The sequence below is a fragment of the Desmodus rotundus genome, chromosome 8, assembly GCF_022682495.2.
Source record: "Desmodus rotundus isolate HL8 chromosome 8, HLdesRot8A.1, whole genome shotgun sequence".
Lineage (NCBI taxonomy): Eukaryota > Metazoa > Chordata > Mammalia > Chiroptera > Phyllostomidae > Desmodus > Desmodus rotundus.
The window spans coordinates 50,375,315-50,392,521 of record NC_071394.1 but is presented as its reverse complement, the minus strand read 5'-3'; the positions used below and the strand labels follow the sequence as shown (position 1 = coordinate 50,392,521).

Sequence of the window (17,207 nt, the reverse complement as noted above, 5' to 3'; positions counted from 1 at the left end):
TTATAATAGCCAAGTGCTGGAACAGCTAAGTGCTATTTAAAATAGCTAAGTGCCCATCAGTAAATGAATGGATCAAAAAACTATGGTACATTTACACAATGGAATTCTATGCAGCAGAAAGAAAGAAGGAGTTCCTACCCTTTGGGACAGCATGGATGGAACTGGAGAGCATTATGCTAAGTGAAATAAGCCAGGTGGTGAAAGACGAATACCATATGATCTCACCTTTAACAGGAACCAATTAACAAAACAAACAAGCAAGCAAAATATAACCAAAGACACTGAAATATACAAGGCTTTTATACTTGAGGAGAGAGTCAGTGTTGATGTGGTTAGAGTTGGTGATTTAAAGGTAGAAAAAGAGTAGATTATATAGATGTTGGTGAAGGAAAAAGAGAGATAATAAAGTTTGATTTGAGCAGCTAGCTGAGTGATAACACCATTTATTGGTGTTTGGAAGACTGGAGGTAGAATAGTTTGGAACTAGGTGTAGGAAGATCAGACATTTTATTTTGGCCATGTCTGAGTTTCTATTAGCATTATAAATGTCAGATGGTCAAGTGGGTGTATACCTACTGCGTGAGGGAGGTATAAATTGAGCATCCTGAACATGAAGATGGCGTTTTAAGCTATGAGAATGGATGAGAAAAGTTAGGGGGAGTGGAGATATAGAGAGGAGGTGTTAAGATTGGACCTATGTCCACCAAATTCAGAGATAAAACAGAGAAAGATGTATTGGCAAAGGAGGGGCCAGAGGGATGGGAGTACATGGTGAGCACAGTGTGTTGAAAATCAAGGCAGCAAAGTGTTTCAGAAAGGAGGGAATGATCAACTTGGTGAAGGTTATTGAGACCTTGAAAAAGAAGGCACCATTAAGTAAAATTTTTTATTATAAATGAATTTTACCATAGTAGACTTATTGCTTTAATTTGATTTTTAAATGACTTTATTCCATAGGAATCTGGTTTTATAGAGAGATTCAATTTTATTTTCAGTGTGTATTTTACCATCTTTTGAGCTATGTGACTTTTGTGGCCCTTTGGATTGGTTTTAAGACTTACATGAAGTTATAAAGGGTTTGACATGTAATAATTGCTTAATAAAGAATAGTGTTGGGAGTTTGGGAGGGTCAGTAAATTACCCTTTTTTTTCTTTTGCTCAAGTTCTTACCAATGGAGAGATGGACTTGGGGTCAGATAGCTAAGAATTGAAATACCAGCTTTATTACCAACCGAAGTATTGGGAAGATACGGCTTTGATCTGCCCCTTTAAAAGACAGACTTACCCTTTCAGTTACAGGCAGCACTGGCCAAACTTCCACCAAGTGAGCTTACCCTGTAAATAGGTGGGTGAGCAGAGCCCAATGTTTTCACTTGTAAGTACATATCCTAATGGGAAAGGGAAGGGAAAGGATGGAGCCACATATGGCCAGCTGCTGCTTACACACTCATAAACTATATACAAGCCACTCTTACTGCCCTGGGGAGGAATGAGTGTGGTGATACAGAGAGACCCGCACAGCTCTGTGGTGCCACGTTCTGGGAGTGTCAATGGCATGGGGGTCTCTTCTGGGAGAGGGCTCATCAGCATTCTCCTATAACAGGAGCTTCCAGCAGAGGAGGCACATTGATTACTTGATGGAGTCAGTCGTAAGATTCATAAATTCTGACACAGCGCTCTTATTTTGATCTGATTTAGAAAGAAATTAGGCACTCAGTTCTAAACTAAACTTTATAATTCAGAAAGTTATCGACCATTTTTTTCAAATATACTTAACGTATTATACTTACAAAAAAGATTTGAGTCAACTTATACAACAAATTGCATTAAACTATTATATGTGGGAAATTAAAAATAAAGCATGATTAAGAATAAAAAAAGGATTATCAAAAAGACTCATTCTGTTACAAATATGAATTTACTCTACTGGGATGTTAAATTTAAACTTCATTCCAGTCTAATCAAAAAGAGATACACTTTAGATGTGCTCTGAGACCAAAAGGGAATTCTTTCTTTCTAGCACCAGAATCAAATAATTGTCACTTGTATGCACATGCATTATACAATTATTTCACTGAAGTCTACATTTCTTGTTGACTGTATACACCCCTCCCTATATACATACACACACACATATATACACATGTACATATGTGTAAATGTATATGTATAATATATACTATAGTTTATAGTAGACTATATTATGATTTTTGAATACTTAAACTCCTTGCTAAAAGCAATGATAGTAACAAAATAAAACTATTTTTTCCTTCCTGTTTTTTCAAACATTGGAATTACAGTTTATAACAGTTTTGTGTAACCTATGGTTAACTATTTGGAGAGTTGTAAAGAAAAGTAATGAAACAATTCTCTGACACATTTCGGTTTTACAGTGGCCTAACAATAAACACAGTGTGCATCATATATGACTCTACTTACATAGTTACCAGTAGATTTCTGCAACAACTTTTTTTTTACATTTTTTTATTGTCGTTCAAGTACAGTTGTCTCCATTTGTCCCCCCACCACTCCCCCCACCCCAGCCATCCCCACCTCCCACCCTCGATCCTACCCCCTTTGTTTTTGTCCATGTGTCCTTTGTACATGTTCCTGAAAACCCTTCCCTCTTTTCCCCGCTTTATCCCTTCCCACCTCCCCTTTGGTTACTGTCAGTTTGTTCTTAATTTCACTGTTTCTGGTTCTGTTTTGCTTGCTTATTTGTTTTGTTGATTAGGTTCCACTTATAGGTGAACTCATATGGTATTTGTCTTTCACTGCCTGGCTTATTTCACTTAGCATAATGCTCTCCAGATCCAACCATGCTGACGCAAAGGGTAGGAGCACCTTATATTCTTCCTGCTTTGTAGTATTCCATCGTGTAACTGTACCATAGTTTTTTGATCCATTCATTTACTGATGATGGGCACTTAAGTGGCTTCCAGCACTTGGCTATTGTGAATCTACAACTATTTAAGTGTTTTACTTTGTAACTGACACTACTATAACCCTCAGTATTTCTCTCTTTATCTGACAGTTTTTCTAGTTCAGTTTCCTTTAGAAGAGCGTTGGTTGTAAATGTGGTTTTATAGTAACATATTTTATAATTGCGTGGATGACAATATTCTTTAAATGAGAAATTTTGTTCTTCATTTTTAAGGTTATCAACACAATTAGATCTAGATAGTTGGTAAGATCTACTGGTTGGGTTGATTGACATTTGTAACTGCGAATGTAAAGTAGGAATAAACTTGATGGAAAACCATAAAATGGGTGAAGAGTGTCAATTTTTTTTAAAAAGTCCATCATATGTCTGAAATATTTTTGGATAAATGATCTGCATAAATTTTTTGTCAAAATGCTCTGGGTTGGGATGGGAAGAGGAAATGGGCGTGTTGATGAAGTAAGATCAGCCATAAAGGATAATTGTTGAAGCTGACTGGCCAGGTCTATGGGGTTCGTTATACAAGCCTCTCTTTTTATATATACTTGAAAGTCTCAAATAAAGAGGAAAAAATCATCGGCTACCAAGAGCAACTTATAAAAATGAGTCAGGAATTACCAGTTTTTAAAAAAAAACAAAAAATTTCATATAGTAATGTTCACAGAATGAAAAAAAAATGATTTATCAAAGTTTAATAGGATGTATGGAAAATAAGAACAAGTTTTCCTTTTGTTTAAATAGCTTCTGACCCTGAACAGTGTGGCTCAATGTTCTGCAACCAAAGGATTGTGGGTTCGATTCCCAGTGAGGGTACATATCCTACATTGTGGGTTCGGTCACCCATCCCAGAGTGTATGATCTCCGATTTAGGTGCATATGAGAGACAACCAATCAGTGCTTTTCTCCAGCATTGATGTTTCTCCCTTCCTCTGCCCCTCCCTGTCTCTCCAAAACACAATGAAAAAATGCCCTCTGGTGAGGATAAAAATAAATAAATAAATAGCTTACTATTCAGAGAACACTTCATAATTATAGGGAGTTAAATTATGAAAGAATGTTAGTACAAACAGTTAAAAAAATACATGTGCAAATCCTTTACCAAATGTATTTTGTAGCTATGATACTGCTCATGTGAACAGTTACTAAAATGTAGTTATAACTGTTTCTCAGATTCATCACTGATTTTTATTCAAATTAAAATCTCATACCTACATTTAATGTGTATTATATATATGAAAATATATATAAAACATATATTTTTGGTATAAGATACTCTGTGAATAAGAATATACTACTTAAGGTTCAGGGCAGGCCCATTAGAAGAGTTAAAGAAGAAAATGATACAGCAGCCAACTAAAGGAAAACCCTATTTTCTTTATATACCACCTGCCGATCCTTCTGCACTCCAAATGTGTGGAATTTTCCACACTGAACAATTCTCCAATTCTTTGTGGACACTAGGAGGGTGTTCTTATGATCTGTTTTAGTTCAGACACTAACCAGTGTTCTCACAGACCCCACAGGTTAATTAGGGCTTTGTCACACAACACTTTACTCCTCCAGCTTCAGACACCAATTGCAGGTCCAGGTTGTCACCCATGTTTCTGACAGCATGGCTATAAATTAGAGGTTCCCATGACCCCTTCCTAGAGTTTGATCATTTGTTAGAGTGTTTCACAAAGCCCAGAAAACAGTTTACTTACTAGATTATTGGCTTATTATAAAAAGATCCAACAGGAACAGCCAGATGGAATCGATGCATAGGGCAAGGTATGTGAGAATGACTTAGCGCTCCATGCCTTCTCAGAGTACGCCACCCTCCTAGTACCTTCACCTGTTATCAGCCCCAAAGCTTACTACATAGTTGGTTCCCCCTGGCAACCAGCTCAGCATCCTTAGTTTTACCAAAAGGCACCTTATAAATGTAAACTCAGGTGGAACTTTTTATGAACAACAAAAGATACTTTTTTCGCCTTTATGATCTTACCATTCAGGAAATTTCAATTGTTTTAGGAGTTCTGTGTCAGGAATGGGAAGCTAAATGTACATTTCTTATAAATCACAGTATCAGAAGGCACAAAATTGACTTTGTAAATTATGGCACTATACCACATTGAGCTATAGAAGTTGCTGTTTTGGGGGGTGAAAAAGGCAAAAAGTAATTGGCTTTTTGGGTTTGACCTAAATAAAATGCCTTTTTCAATCTTTGCTTACCAGTGAAGATGAAAGTGCTGACTGCTAGGTTCTTATAAAATCTGTATAGGGAATGTCTTTTGGGAAACAAGTGGAGAGTGCATGTGTATGTTAGAGATAACCTTAATTGTGATTATAGAGTGAAAGCTTCAATTCAAAGTAAGATTTTATAGTACTCAGGATTAGTATTGTTTGGTTCATTAAATCCTTATCTGTAACTGGAAGCATTAGAAACAAGGGAGTGTCAAAGAGTAGAAAATGTTGGGGATTTTAGAATAGGTAAGGTTGAAAGTTATTTAAAAGTTACTGTATCATGCAGAACAACTTGGAGATGAAGCACATGTGGATGCTACTTTAGTACTTCTGAGTTCTAAAAACTGTTTAAGTCAAGTCTGAATCCTTTTCCACTCTGGATCTAGTTGTTTCTTTAATGAAGTTCAGGTATTCTGACAGTTTAGGATTGAAAGGTTCATCATTGTAAGTGTCCCTGGAATAGCAGCCAGTTTTGGCAGAGGAAGAACATAATTAAGGTGTCAAAAGAGAACATCAGTGGTAATGTGAGAGAGGTTGAAGAGTGAAGACCAGCTGAGAAGACTAATTATAGCTTCTGTTTCTTAGCTCCTTTATAGTGTCCAAAACTCAGAGATTTTTTTCCATCTTCACCTTCTGCAGAGCTCACTCAAGCTTATGCCTTTCTTCTCTATTTATAATCTCTTGGGTTCTGTCTGGTCATTGCCTGTCATGGTGGGCTGACGACTCTCAGATTTCTGTCTCCAGCCCTGACCTTGTCCCTGAGTCCCACAGTCATTTTTTTTTTTTGTATTTTTTTCTATTACCATTTAGTCCCGTTATACCCTGCTCCCCTTCCCAATCACCATGAGTCCTTTTTTCCTTGTTCTCTCTACCCCTTACCCCCCATAGATATCATCCTGCTCTCTATGAATCTGCCACTGTTTTGTGTGTTACTTTAGTTTGTTCATTAGATTCCACATGTGAATGAGATCATATGGTATTTGTCTTTCTCTGACTGGCTTATTTCACTTAGCATAATGTTCACCAGGTCCATCCATACTGAGCAGTATTCCATTGTGTAAATGTCCTATAGTTATTTTATCAACTCACCTACTGATGGACCCTCGGGCTGCTTCCATACCTTGGCGATTGTAAATAATGCTGCAATGAACATAGGGGTGCTTATGCTCTTTTGAATCAGTGGTGGTAGGAAAGGAGCATAGACTTTGCAGTCGAATGCTTGCATTCAGGTTCTGACTCATGTCATTTAGGATCTCCATTATCTTGAGCAAGTTATTTAACCTCTTCTCTACTTCACTTTCCTCATTTAGCCTTGAGTTATTACATATAAAACATTGAAATGGTGACTGGTATGTCACTGTTGTTACTGAAATTCCTGAAATTTCCATTTTGGATTTCAGATTTAACAAAAACAAAACAAGTCTTTTATTTTCTTCTTCCCAAATTATTCTTCCTCTTTGTTATGTTAATAATTGGCATTAGCATCTGCTAGTTGGTCAAAAAACTCCTACAGTTTCTGTTCATCCTATCTTCAAAATATATTTTAAATTTGTCCACTTCTCTTCATCTTTATTGCCACCCTCCCCTACTCCCATGTCCATTGAAGTGTTGTCACATTTCACTGGGTTATTGGACTGTTCCAGATGACCTCCTGCCCCCTCTCTTTACAGTCTGCTCCACAGAGGAGCCATAGTGGCATTTTCATTGCATTATAACTTTTGCCTTCTTAGAACCCTTCAATAGCTGCATGGAGAATACAATGCGCATTCTTTACTGAGGCCTTCAAGACCATGCACAATCATATCTCTTTCTCTTTTCTTCCTGCTCCAAATGTTATCTACACTACTAGGCTTTTATCAGCTCTTTGAACATGGTAATAAGATCATTTACCTCTTAGGGTTTGGATATTCACTTTGCCTTAAAATATTTATTTACATGGCTGTTTCCTCATGTCATTTAGAACCTAGCTCAGACATGACTTCCTCAGGGAGACTACTTGGACTGCACAGTTGAAAGTAGATATACCCCATATTATTTTCTATGTCATTGATGTTTTTTTCATATTTTCTAGGTTTTGTTTTTAATAATTATTTTTAACTACCTCTCCCCCAAATATATACTCTCCATAAGACTAAGGAGTTTCTTGGTCTAAATTATCCTCTCTATGTATTAAATAAATGAATTTTTTACCAATACCTGGCATATATTTTAACACATAGTTGTTACATGAATATTAAGTAACTTGATGAACAGTTTTGGGAGGTAGACAGAGTAGGTGGTATTTTACAAATTGTAACATATAAGGGAGCATATTTCATATCTGTTGTTACTTACCATGTTCACAAAACTAATCATTGGCAGAAATAGGACTTGAATTCAAAAATTTTATGTTGTTCAGTTTTTACCTCATATAGTTGGTGGCAGGTCCAAACAGGAAGAAGAAAAATTTTTAAAAAAGGTTTCTAACTGAACATACCCAATATGGCTCTCTGGAGTTCTTTTTCATTTCAGGTTTCAGTAGAGAGTTGAAAAAAGACAATTTTTAAAAATATTTTTTATTTCTTCACATATAATAGGTATGTGGTAAGGAATCTTTGAATCAGTTAAGTCTCCTACCCTTGGGTTTTTTGAAAAAACATATCTCCTATTATAGTGTATATCTAGTTGGTCATTGGCATAGGCCAGGGCACAAGGGCATGGTGTGAAGAACACAGGAAGCACACTGTGAGCCCTGTATAGGATGAAGTACTATGCAAAGCTGGTCCTGCAGGGCTCCTTGGGGGCCACAAAGAAGAAATGCCAGAGCCCCTCCCCTCCTAGAGCTCACAGAATGATGACAAAGTCAGACCATATATAAATAACTAAACATGGCAGGATTCCAAATGTTATAACAAAAAGGTTGGGATGGGAGGCATTGAGAAAAGAGAACCAGAAGTAAAATGAAAAATGAATGATGAAGATTTTTTAATGCTGTTCAACTGAGGAGGATTGTGTTTTATTTAGTTTAGGTATTTGAGAAGTATCCTTGATAATAGTTTTATTTTTATATACAAGATGTTGGAGCAGGCTTCCAAGAAGAGTATGTGGTTCTAGGGCTTATGCATTTATAGATCTGTGGGAGATGGGAGCGAAGCAGAAAGGGTATGTTCCAACTCTGATGCATTTGGTAGGAGTAAACATCAATAACTTAAAGAAATCTTTTATGTTTCTTCGAGTTAATGAGTGTTCCTTCACAGCATTTCTGGTGGGCCTTTCCATATGAACCAGTTCTAGTTGTTGATTTACAGAAAGATAGAAACTGTGTGTGTACACGCATACACCGGCTTTAGAGCTTACACATGGGCATCTGTTCAAATACTCCTTTATTTGGGTTTTCTGAATTGATTTATTTCAAAAGCAAAAAATATAAAACGTATGTAGGGTAAAATCTCTCGACTATTCTTGTCACCTAACTAGTTAATTCTCATGTACTCTGTTTATAAGTTCTTATTTTTCCCTTCCAAAGAATTTGTATGAAGATGCAAAGGATCACACCCAAATCTATACATACAAACCTCTGCACTGTCCACTGTCCTCAGTGCTTAGAACGGTGCTTGGCATAGTAAACACCTTGAAATTTTTGTTAGTTCGAAAGTCAGAGTTTTTATACTTACTGTTTTCTAACATTCCCAGGAAATATATGTTTTGTTCTGTGAAGAAATTAATAATGTTTTTCTTTTTATGTTTTGTGTGTGTGTGTTTTATAGCCCCCTGTGCGGTAAGGAATCTGCAGGACTTGGCTCGTATTTACATTCGACGCACACTTAGAAATTTCATAAATGATGAGATGCAAGCCAAGGGGATTCCTCAGAGGGCTCCACCCAAAAGGAAAAGGAAGAGAGTTAAACAGAGAATTAACACTTATGTATTTGTGGGTAATCAGCTTATTCCTCAGCCTCTAGACAGTGAGGAGGATGAAAAAATGGAAGAAGATAACAAAGAAGAGGAAGAGAAAGATCACAATGAAGCCATTAAGCCAGAGGAGCCACCTCAGAATTTACTGAGAGAAAAAATCATGAAGCTCCCCCTCCCTGAATCTTTAAAAGCTTACTTGACATATTTTAGAGATAAATAACTTAAATCACAAAGAAAGAATGCCTACTGATAATTCCTTTAGTCTTGAAGGTGTAGCTTTTGTTAGAAGTTAGAAGAGAGAGAAATCTTTCTTTTATCAGAGTGAATTATAGTGGGGGAAAAAAGTATAACTTGTTTCTGTCTTAGTAATAAAAATAATGTATTCAGTGATTAAAAGGAATCCCTTTTATAAAATATATTTTTCTTTAAATCTTGGAAAAATTGCTGTTTTAACTCAGAGTGACTTCAAGAGTGGAATGCAACAATAGTCAAGGCTTTGTGTACTGTAAATCTTTTTCTGATTCATTACAGATTTGTAGTAGTGAAAGTTAGACTTAATTTTATATAAGGTTAAATAATTATTAAGCATATATAATCATATTTGCATTGCAGTTATTTGCCTTTCCTCTATGAAAACTTTCTTATCTAATAAAGAAATTAACTGCTTTGTAGACCCACTTACCTTACTTTTTTTGCATTCACTGTTGCTGAGTTACTATAGATGTATTCCGGGCAGATTATGAGTGCAATAACAATACAGATATTGAATAATTTAGCTTTAAAAAAAAAGTTCCATGGAATTCAACAGCACTGCTACTTTTGCTTTTGAATTTATTGCCAAAAGACATGGGGAAAATACCTGCTTCTCTCATAGAGATTTTAAGAGCACACATCAAGTGAATATTAAAGTAAAAAGTATATGCTTAATACAATTCTTAATTTGTATGGACCCTTTACATTTTCAGTATTTAAAAACAATGAAGTTATATTATTCTCTGGAGTTTTAGAAGATAGTATATTTAGGATTGTTGTTTCTATAATCCACTATATAAAGAATTTGGTTTAAAAAAAATTCATTGTTCAATATTGACTGTTGATAGCACAGTGAGTGAATGATTAGGCATGAGTGATGGCCAATTCTGGACCATGCTTCAGTAGCAGGACCAGAGCAGGTTTGGTCAGCTGGTGCACTTTAGCAAATGGAACTTCTAGTTCATCTGAGTATTTATCTTTGACTGAGGTAGGCTACATCTGCTTTGAGATTTACTTTCATGGTGTAAGAAACTCACAGGAATTATATGTAGATGCCTTTTGCTTTGAAAATCTAGTTCAGAGTCATAGTGTAATCTTTGGGACCTACTTTGTGCTCATTTAATTTCTTCTCATTGTCTGTTGTTTCTTTTGGTAAAATTATAATGATTTTTGTTTTTTGCTTAATATCACATACTTAAGACTATCATTTGTGTTAGTTATAGCTTCTCAGTGATAATGCAGGTAGTAAATGTGATTTTTAGTGTCTTTTCATCATACTGGGGCCTGAAAACAGTCATTCCTTATTAAGAAAGTATATAATGTAACATATTTAGTAATTAGTGTTACAAGGATTATGTATTTTTTAAAAGGAAAAATTGAGAGTATCACTTATTCCCACCAGCATCACTGTTAATTAATAGTTGATCAAATATGCTTAAGGAGACCCAATCAGTGTATAACGAAAGGTTTCTTATCTCTGCAAATAGTCAACTATTAGTAATACATAGATGTTTCAAAAAATTCAGTTCTAGTAATTCCAGATGTCTAAAAATAGTGTTTAAAATCTAAGCATAAATTACCCCAAGTAAATTAGAACATTTTAGTCACATAAAAGATAATTTCATGGAAAGTGTTTGTTTTTATACCACTGATTGATCCACAATTTATCTCAGATGATTACTAAGCTGTTATTGTAAGGAAATGCCACCTCACATTTCTGTCGAGAAAAATAGTTTCATTACAATTGTCATCTATTAGAAATGTTCGTCTTATTTTGAATTGAATATTAGTTTTAGAAGTTTAATCTTGAGTTCCTGGTACCCACATATTTTTATCTAGCACCCTTACACACACACACACACACACACACACACACACTCATTTTGGAAGCAGATGTTCAGATATGTAAATGCACATATTAAATGATTTTACGATTAGAGGTTTTGTTAAGGCTAAATTTGGAAATTGACTTACAACATCTTTTATTCTGTCAGCCTTGGCAAAGTATACAGTAGATTTTCATGATTGCTTATTTTTGTCATTTAAATGTATCTTTTGTTTTTAAACGTATTCATTTTACAGTTGTGACTTTAAATAAATAAATAGAAATAAAAAAGGAAAATTCAAGTGAAAGCCCTTTTATGTATTAATGGGAATATAGTCAGACCTCAGTTCTCAAACATCTCGGTTCTTGAACAGTTTGATTCTCAGCCAAGTTGTTCACATAAAAAAATGTCTCAGTTGTTGAACAAAACTTTGAGTCTCAATTCTCTACCTGGTAACCCTTTCATACTGATACCAGTATAATCAGTCACATGTCTCTCAGATGACAAATAAAGGAGATAACGTTTTTGAACAAATTGCTTCTTGAACAGTTTTCTAGAATGAATTAAGTTCAAGAACCAAGATTCCACTGTATATTAGAGTGATTAAGAATATGTTGGGTTTGTGTATTTATTTTTTAATGCTTTCATATTTACTTGAGTATAGGTAATCATGCTTTATAAGTGGAGAAGTATCAAATAAACTCAATTGAAAATGATGAGGGATATATTCATGTGATTTTATAGCCAGATGAAACTATAGAAATACTCTAATCCAGTCAATTATTTTGCAAGAGAAAGTAGGCCTGAGGAAGTAGCATAATTTTCCTAAATCAGCCAATTGAAGATGGCTCAAAATAGCATCCAGCATCTGATAAATTCCAAGAAATTTGTGAATGGCACCATAACTACTAAGAAAATAATTAAATCTATACTGCTTATTGGTTGATATATTTGGTTCTGGTAATGATAAAGGATATTGCTGCTAAGATGGCATATATAGTGATTAAAATAAAAGAAAAAATGTAAAGGTTTCTAGCTGTCTGAGGGGAGAAAATGAAATAAAATCTGTTAAATTATGTAAAGACTTGGAAATTATTTTAAATAAACAATTGCATATAATTCAACATTTTTCAGTGGCTTGGCTTTTTTTTTTAATTTAGAAAAATTCAGTACACCTATGGCTCTGTGCTGAGTTATGGTTGTCTGTATTTGGACATCTAATTTCCTTTCGGCTATTGCCACCTCTGAAGACTAGGGTTTTGAAAAAATTATTTTTAAAAAGTATTCAGTAGATATGAAGGCTACTTATGTATGTAAAGTACAAGGATAATTCAGTGTATGTGTAAATACAGCAAGTCCTCACTTTAACATCATTGATAGGTTCTTCAAAACTGAGCTAAATGAGGTATAACAAAACCAGTTTTACCTTATGCTAGTTGATGAAAACAACAGTTAAGTTTCTACTTTCTATTTCTGGTCACAAAACATCACTAAACTTCTAAATAAAAACCCCAAAACACTTTAATGTTGAGCATTGAAATAAATGTGAGTTATACATATATTTAAGAAAGATGAACAAAAACAGTTCAGGGCTGTGGGTAACCAGGCAGCTCAGGGTTAGGGTAAGGATGCCCTTCCATTGTGGGTACATGTGTGCGCGCACACACACACACAGGGATAATTTATACACGCCATTTCACCTGGTGCGTGTCTTTGGGATGTGGAGGAATAAAACCAGAGTACCCAGAGAAAACCTACATGGACATGGGAAGAGCATACCAAGTACACAGACAGAAGCCTTGCCAGTGACCTTTTTTTTTCTCATCAACCTCATGAAATGATGTTGAAGGAAATGATGTTATTCAAGGACCTACTATGTGTGTTTCTACCATTAGATTTGACTACTTGATTTATGATTATCTGTGTGTACCTTCCCAATCTTGATCCCTTTCTTATGGGTAACCCTTTTGTGTTTATCATGACCTTGCTTTTGCTATAGTAGTGTTATCACATGTGCACATATCTGTAAACTATATTATTGGGTTGCCTAAGAAGTCCATAGAGATTTTTCCATAGGATAAAAGACACATTTTTTATTTTCACCAAAAACATCATTGATTGGGATATTTTGAGTATGTCGGTGGCTCTCTCCCGCGTGTTATAATGTTGTAATCTCAAGTAATGTCTCAGTTTGATCGCTGTCAACGCCACCTGGTCTACCTGACCGTGGAGCATCATCAGTGAGAGATCTCCAGCATGAAACTTCACAAACCACTTCAGACATGTTCAGCCAGTCACAGCACCTTCTCCATACACTGCACAAATCTTTTGTTTCACGTGTTTTTACCTTTTCTGGAATAATGTAATATGCTGAAAATGTGGATTTTCTTCCATCTTCAATAATAAAGTGGCTACATAAAAATTCACCAATTCTGATAAGTTTCTTAAAATGCACCCTGATATGACAGCTCTCACAATACAATTTAACAAAATTATCTTAAATGAAGTCAAAAGACAACTAAGTGCTACTAAAGCCATCTTACAGAAAAAAAAACAAATGAAGTTTTTGGCCAACCCAGTATTTAACTTCATGCATGCTTAACTTTTTAAGTGCGATCATGCTGTATGTATCCTTTTACAATGCAATTTTCCACTCACATTACCCTTCTGAGATTAGACCATGTTGTATATAGTTAGGTTGGTTTCATTCACAACTCACATTTTAGTTTTTCTACATTGATGGACATGTGTTGTGCCCTCAAGTACCTCAGTTGTGAACATTCTCCATTGTGTTCTGTAACTATATGTGTGCAAGAGTCTTAGTGTACATATGTAGGAAAATTACTGGGCCATGGAACATGTTTAGTTGATGGTGCAAATTTGTTTCCCCAAATAGTGTAACAATATATATTCCTTCTAGCAATGTTTAAATATTCCATGTTCCAGGTTTACATCTCCTTACCCTACAGTTGGTAGTGATTTTTACCTATTTGTAAGGGGCTTGTTAAGGTTTTTAAAAACTATATATAATTATTACATTTTTTATATTACCATTTAGTCCCTTATACCTTCCCACCCACCAGCAAATCACCACCCTATTGTCCATGTCCATGAGTCCTTTTTCTTTTTGTACTCAATCCCTCCATCACCTAACCTCCCCCCATTGGCAGTCATCTGTTCTTCATCTGAGTCTATCTCTGTTTTGCAGTTCAGTTTATTTGTTAGATTCCACATATGAGTGAAATCATATGGTATTTGTATTTCTCTGGATCATTCCACTTAGCATAATGTTCCACCCATACTGTTGCAAAGGGTAAAGTTGTCTTCATTTTTACAGCTGAGTAGAATTTCATTGTGTAAATATCCCGTAGTTGGTTTATTTACTCATCTATTGATGGACACTTGGGCTGCTTCCATATCTTGGCAATTATAAATAATGCTGAAACGAACATAGGGTTGCTTATGTTCTTTCAAATTAGTGTTTTAGGTTCCTTTGGATATATTCCCAGAAGTGGAATTGCTGGGTCAAAAAGGAGATCCATTTTTTTTTTTAAGATTTTATTTATTTTATACAGAGGAGAAGGGAAGGAGAGAGAGGAAGAGAAATATCAATGTGTGGTTGCCCCTCAAGGGCCCCCCACTGGGGACCTGGCCTGAAACCTAGGCATGTACCCTGACTGGGAATCGAACTGGTGACCCTTTGGTTCACAGGCCAGTGCTCAAGTCAACTGAGCCACACCAGCAAGGGTGGCAGATTTATTTTTAATTTTTGTAGGTATCTCTATACTGCTTTCCACATTGGTTCCACTTCCGCATTGGGAGTGCACCAATCTGCACTCCCACCAACAGGGCAAAAGGGTTCCCCTTTCTCCACATCCTCACAAGCACGTTGTTTGTTGATTGTGGGGAACTGTTCCAAGCGTGAGAAATGTGGCTCAGCCCCCACTCGGAAAAGCCAGTGGGTAACGAGGTTGGCGGGTAGGACCCACATCCATGGATAAGTTCTCCAGTGGGAAATCAGGCCTGCATTGTACTTAGACTGCTCTGAGACTTGCTCTTGCTAAACCTCCCTCATCCTGAGACAAGCAAATGTTTACTGAGTATCTTTATCTTCCTAAAATCTGGGCTAGACCTTCCAGGTATGGAACCTAGCTGTCTCACCACTTTGCCCTTTACATTGCAAATATCCTCCTTTGATGTATTCCGTGACACCTTCTCCTTTGTCTGAAAAAGATAACCACCCAAAACAAATCTTTGCATAGTAATGGAGGATCTTCTTTGATGTAAGAGGCCTAGAAAAACAATAAAAGCCTGTCAAGGCAAGGGTTGGGGTGCTCTCCTCTTGAGGGAGTGGCCGAGGCCCTCAGAGGCACTCTTCTCTTGAGAGGGTGGCCACACCGTCCCTTTTCCTTCACAGGATTTCTGTAGTCCGTGTGTATGTGTATACTGCAACCACAACGGATCCTGTGGGCCAGGATCCGCGTCAGTTGATTTATTGATGGTAGCCATTCTGACAGGTGTGAGGTGTTATCTCATTGTGTTTTTTATTTGTATTTCTCTGATGATTAGTGATGTATGTCCTCTTTGGAGAAGTGTCTATTCAGGTCCTTTGTCTATTTTTAATTTTTTTCTTTATCATCTACTTGGTTTTTAAAGTACATATCCTTATATTTATTTTTGGGTAATTTAATCGTGATGTGTCTTGGTGTGTCCCTCCTTGGATCCAGCTTCTTTGGGAATTTCTGAGCTTCCTGGTCTTGCATATCTAGTTCCTTTGCCAGATCAGGGAAGTTTTCCTTCATTATTTTTTTCAAATAAGTTTTCCATTTCTTGTTCTTCCTCTTCTGCTTCTGGAACCCCTATAATTTGGATGTAGGAATGTTTAAAGTTGTCCCAGAGGTACCTAAGCCTCTCTTCATTTTTCTGAATTCTTGATTCTTCATTCTGTTCCTGTTAAATGTTTATTTCTTCCTTTTGTTCCAAATTGTTGATTTGAGTACTGGTTTCCTTCCCTTCACTGTTGGTTCCCTGTACATTTTTCCTTTATTTCACTTTTCATAGCCTTCCCATCTTCCTTTATTTTGTGACCATACTCAATCATTTCTGTGATCATTCAGATTACCACCAGTGTTTTGAACTCTGTGTCTAATAGGTTGGCTATCTCCTCTTCTCAGTTCTTTTACTGGAGTTTTGATTTGTTCTTTCATTTGGGCCGTATTTCTTTGTCTTGGCACACCTGTTATGTTGTAAGGGGCAGAGCCTTAGGTATTCACCAGGGTGGGGCAACCCATTTTGTTGCATTGTGGGGGAAGGGTTAGAGAGAGAACAATGCCACTTGCTTGGCTCTTGCCCCACCTTCAGTCTCCCCTAGCCTTCCATAAGCAGGTTGTGCCCTTTCTGGTGCTGTTTCCTGGGTGGGTGGGCTTGTGTACATTCTAGGATTCTGTGGGCCCCTACAATGGACCCTCCTGTGAGACTGGGAGTTTCTCCTGCTGCTGCAACCCCTATAGATTTTTACAGCCAGAAGTTTTGAAGCTTTATTTCCCTGAGCTGGAACCCTGTTTTGCGTGGTCTGTCTTGATCCCAAGTTGTTCCTCCTGGCTGATCCACTCACAAATGTGGGACCTCCCAGTCTGCCAGTCATGGTCTTGCCTGACCCAGTCTACTAGCTGTTGCTTTGTTGGGTGTCCTTGCTGCCCAGGCTTCCCATCTCTGCCCCTCTTACCAGCCTGGATGAATGTTTCTTTAACTCCTTGGCTGTCACTTTCATACAGTTCTGGTACTTCTGGTTGTTTTTTGTTTTTAAATTGGTTGTTATCCTTCTGGTTGTGTGAGGAAGCAAAGCGTATCTACCTACTCATAGATCTTGGCCAGAAGCCTACTAGCCTTTTGTTCTTTGCCCATTATTTATTGGGTTGTTTGGTTTTTTTGATGTTGAGTTTTTTAAGTACTTTATGCATTTTGGATATTAACCCCACATCAGATGTATTGGCGAAAATGTAATTCCAGTCTGTGGGTTGTCTTTTTATTTTGTTGATGATGCCCTTTGCTGTGTAAAAACTTTTTAG

The 17,207-nt window shown here is 36.5% G+C and overlaps 1 protein-coding gene across 2 annotated transcripts in view; it reads left to right on the top strand.

Moving 5' to 3' along the window:
* The window catches only part of PCMTD1 (protein-L-isoaspartate (D-aspartate) O-methyltransferase domain containing 1), an 81,117-nt gene extending 68,852 nt beyond the window's left edge, over positions 1-12,265 (top strand). For both annotated transcript variants that reach the window (XM_045186076.3, XM_024578360.4), the window contains one exon: positions 8,914-12,265. In XM_045186076.3, the coding sequence (XP_045042011.2) occupies positions 8,914-9,281 (368 nt within the window). In that variant the 3' untranslated portion in view covers positions 9,282-12,265. The remainder of the gene's footprint in view (positions 1-8,913) is intronic.
* The last annotated feature ends 4,942 nt before the right edge of the window (positions 12,266-17,207 follow it).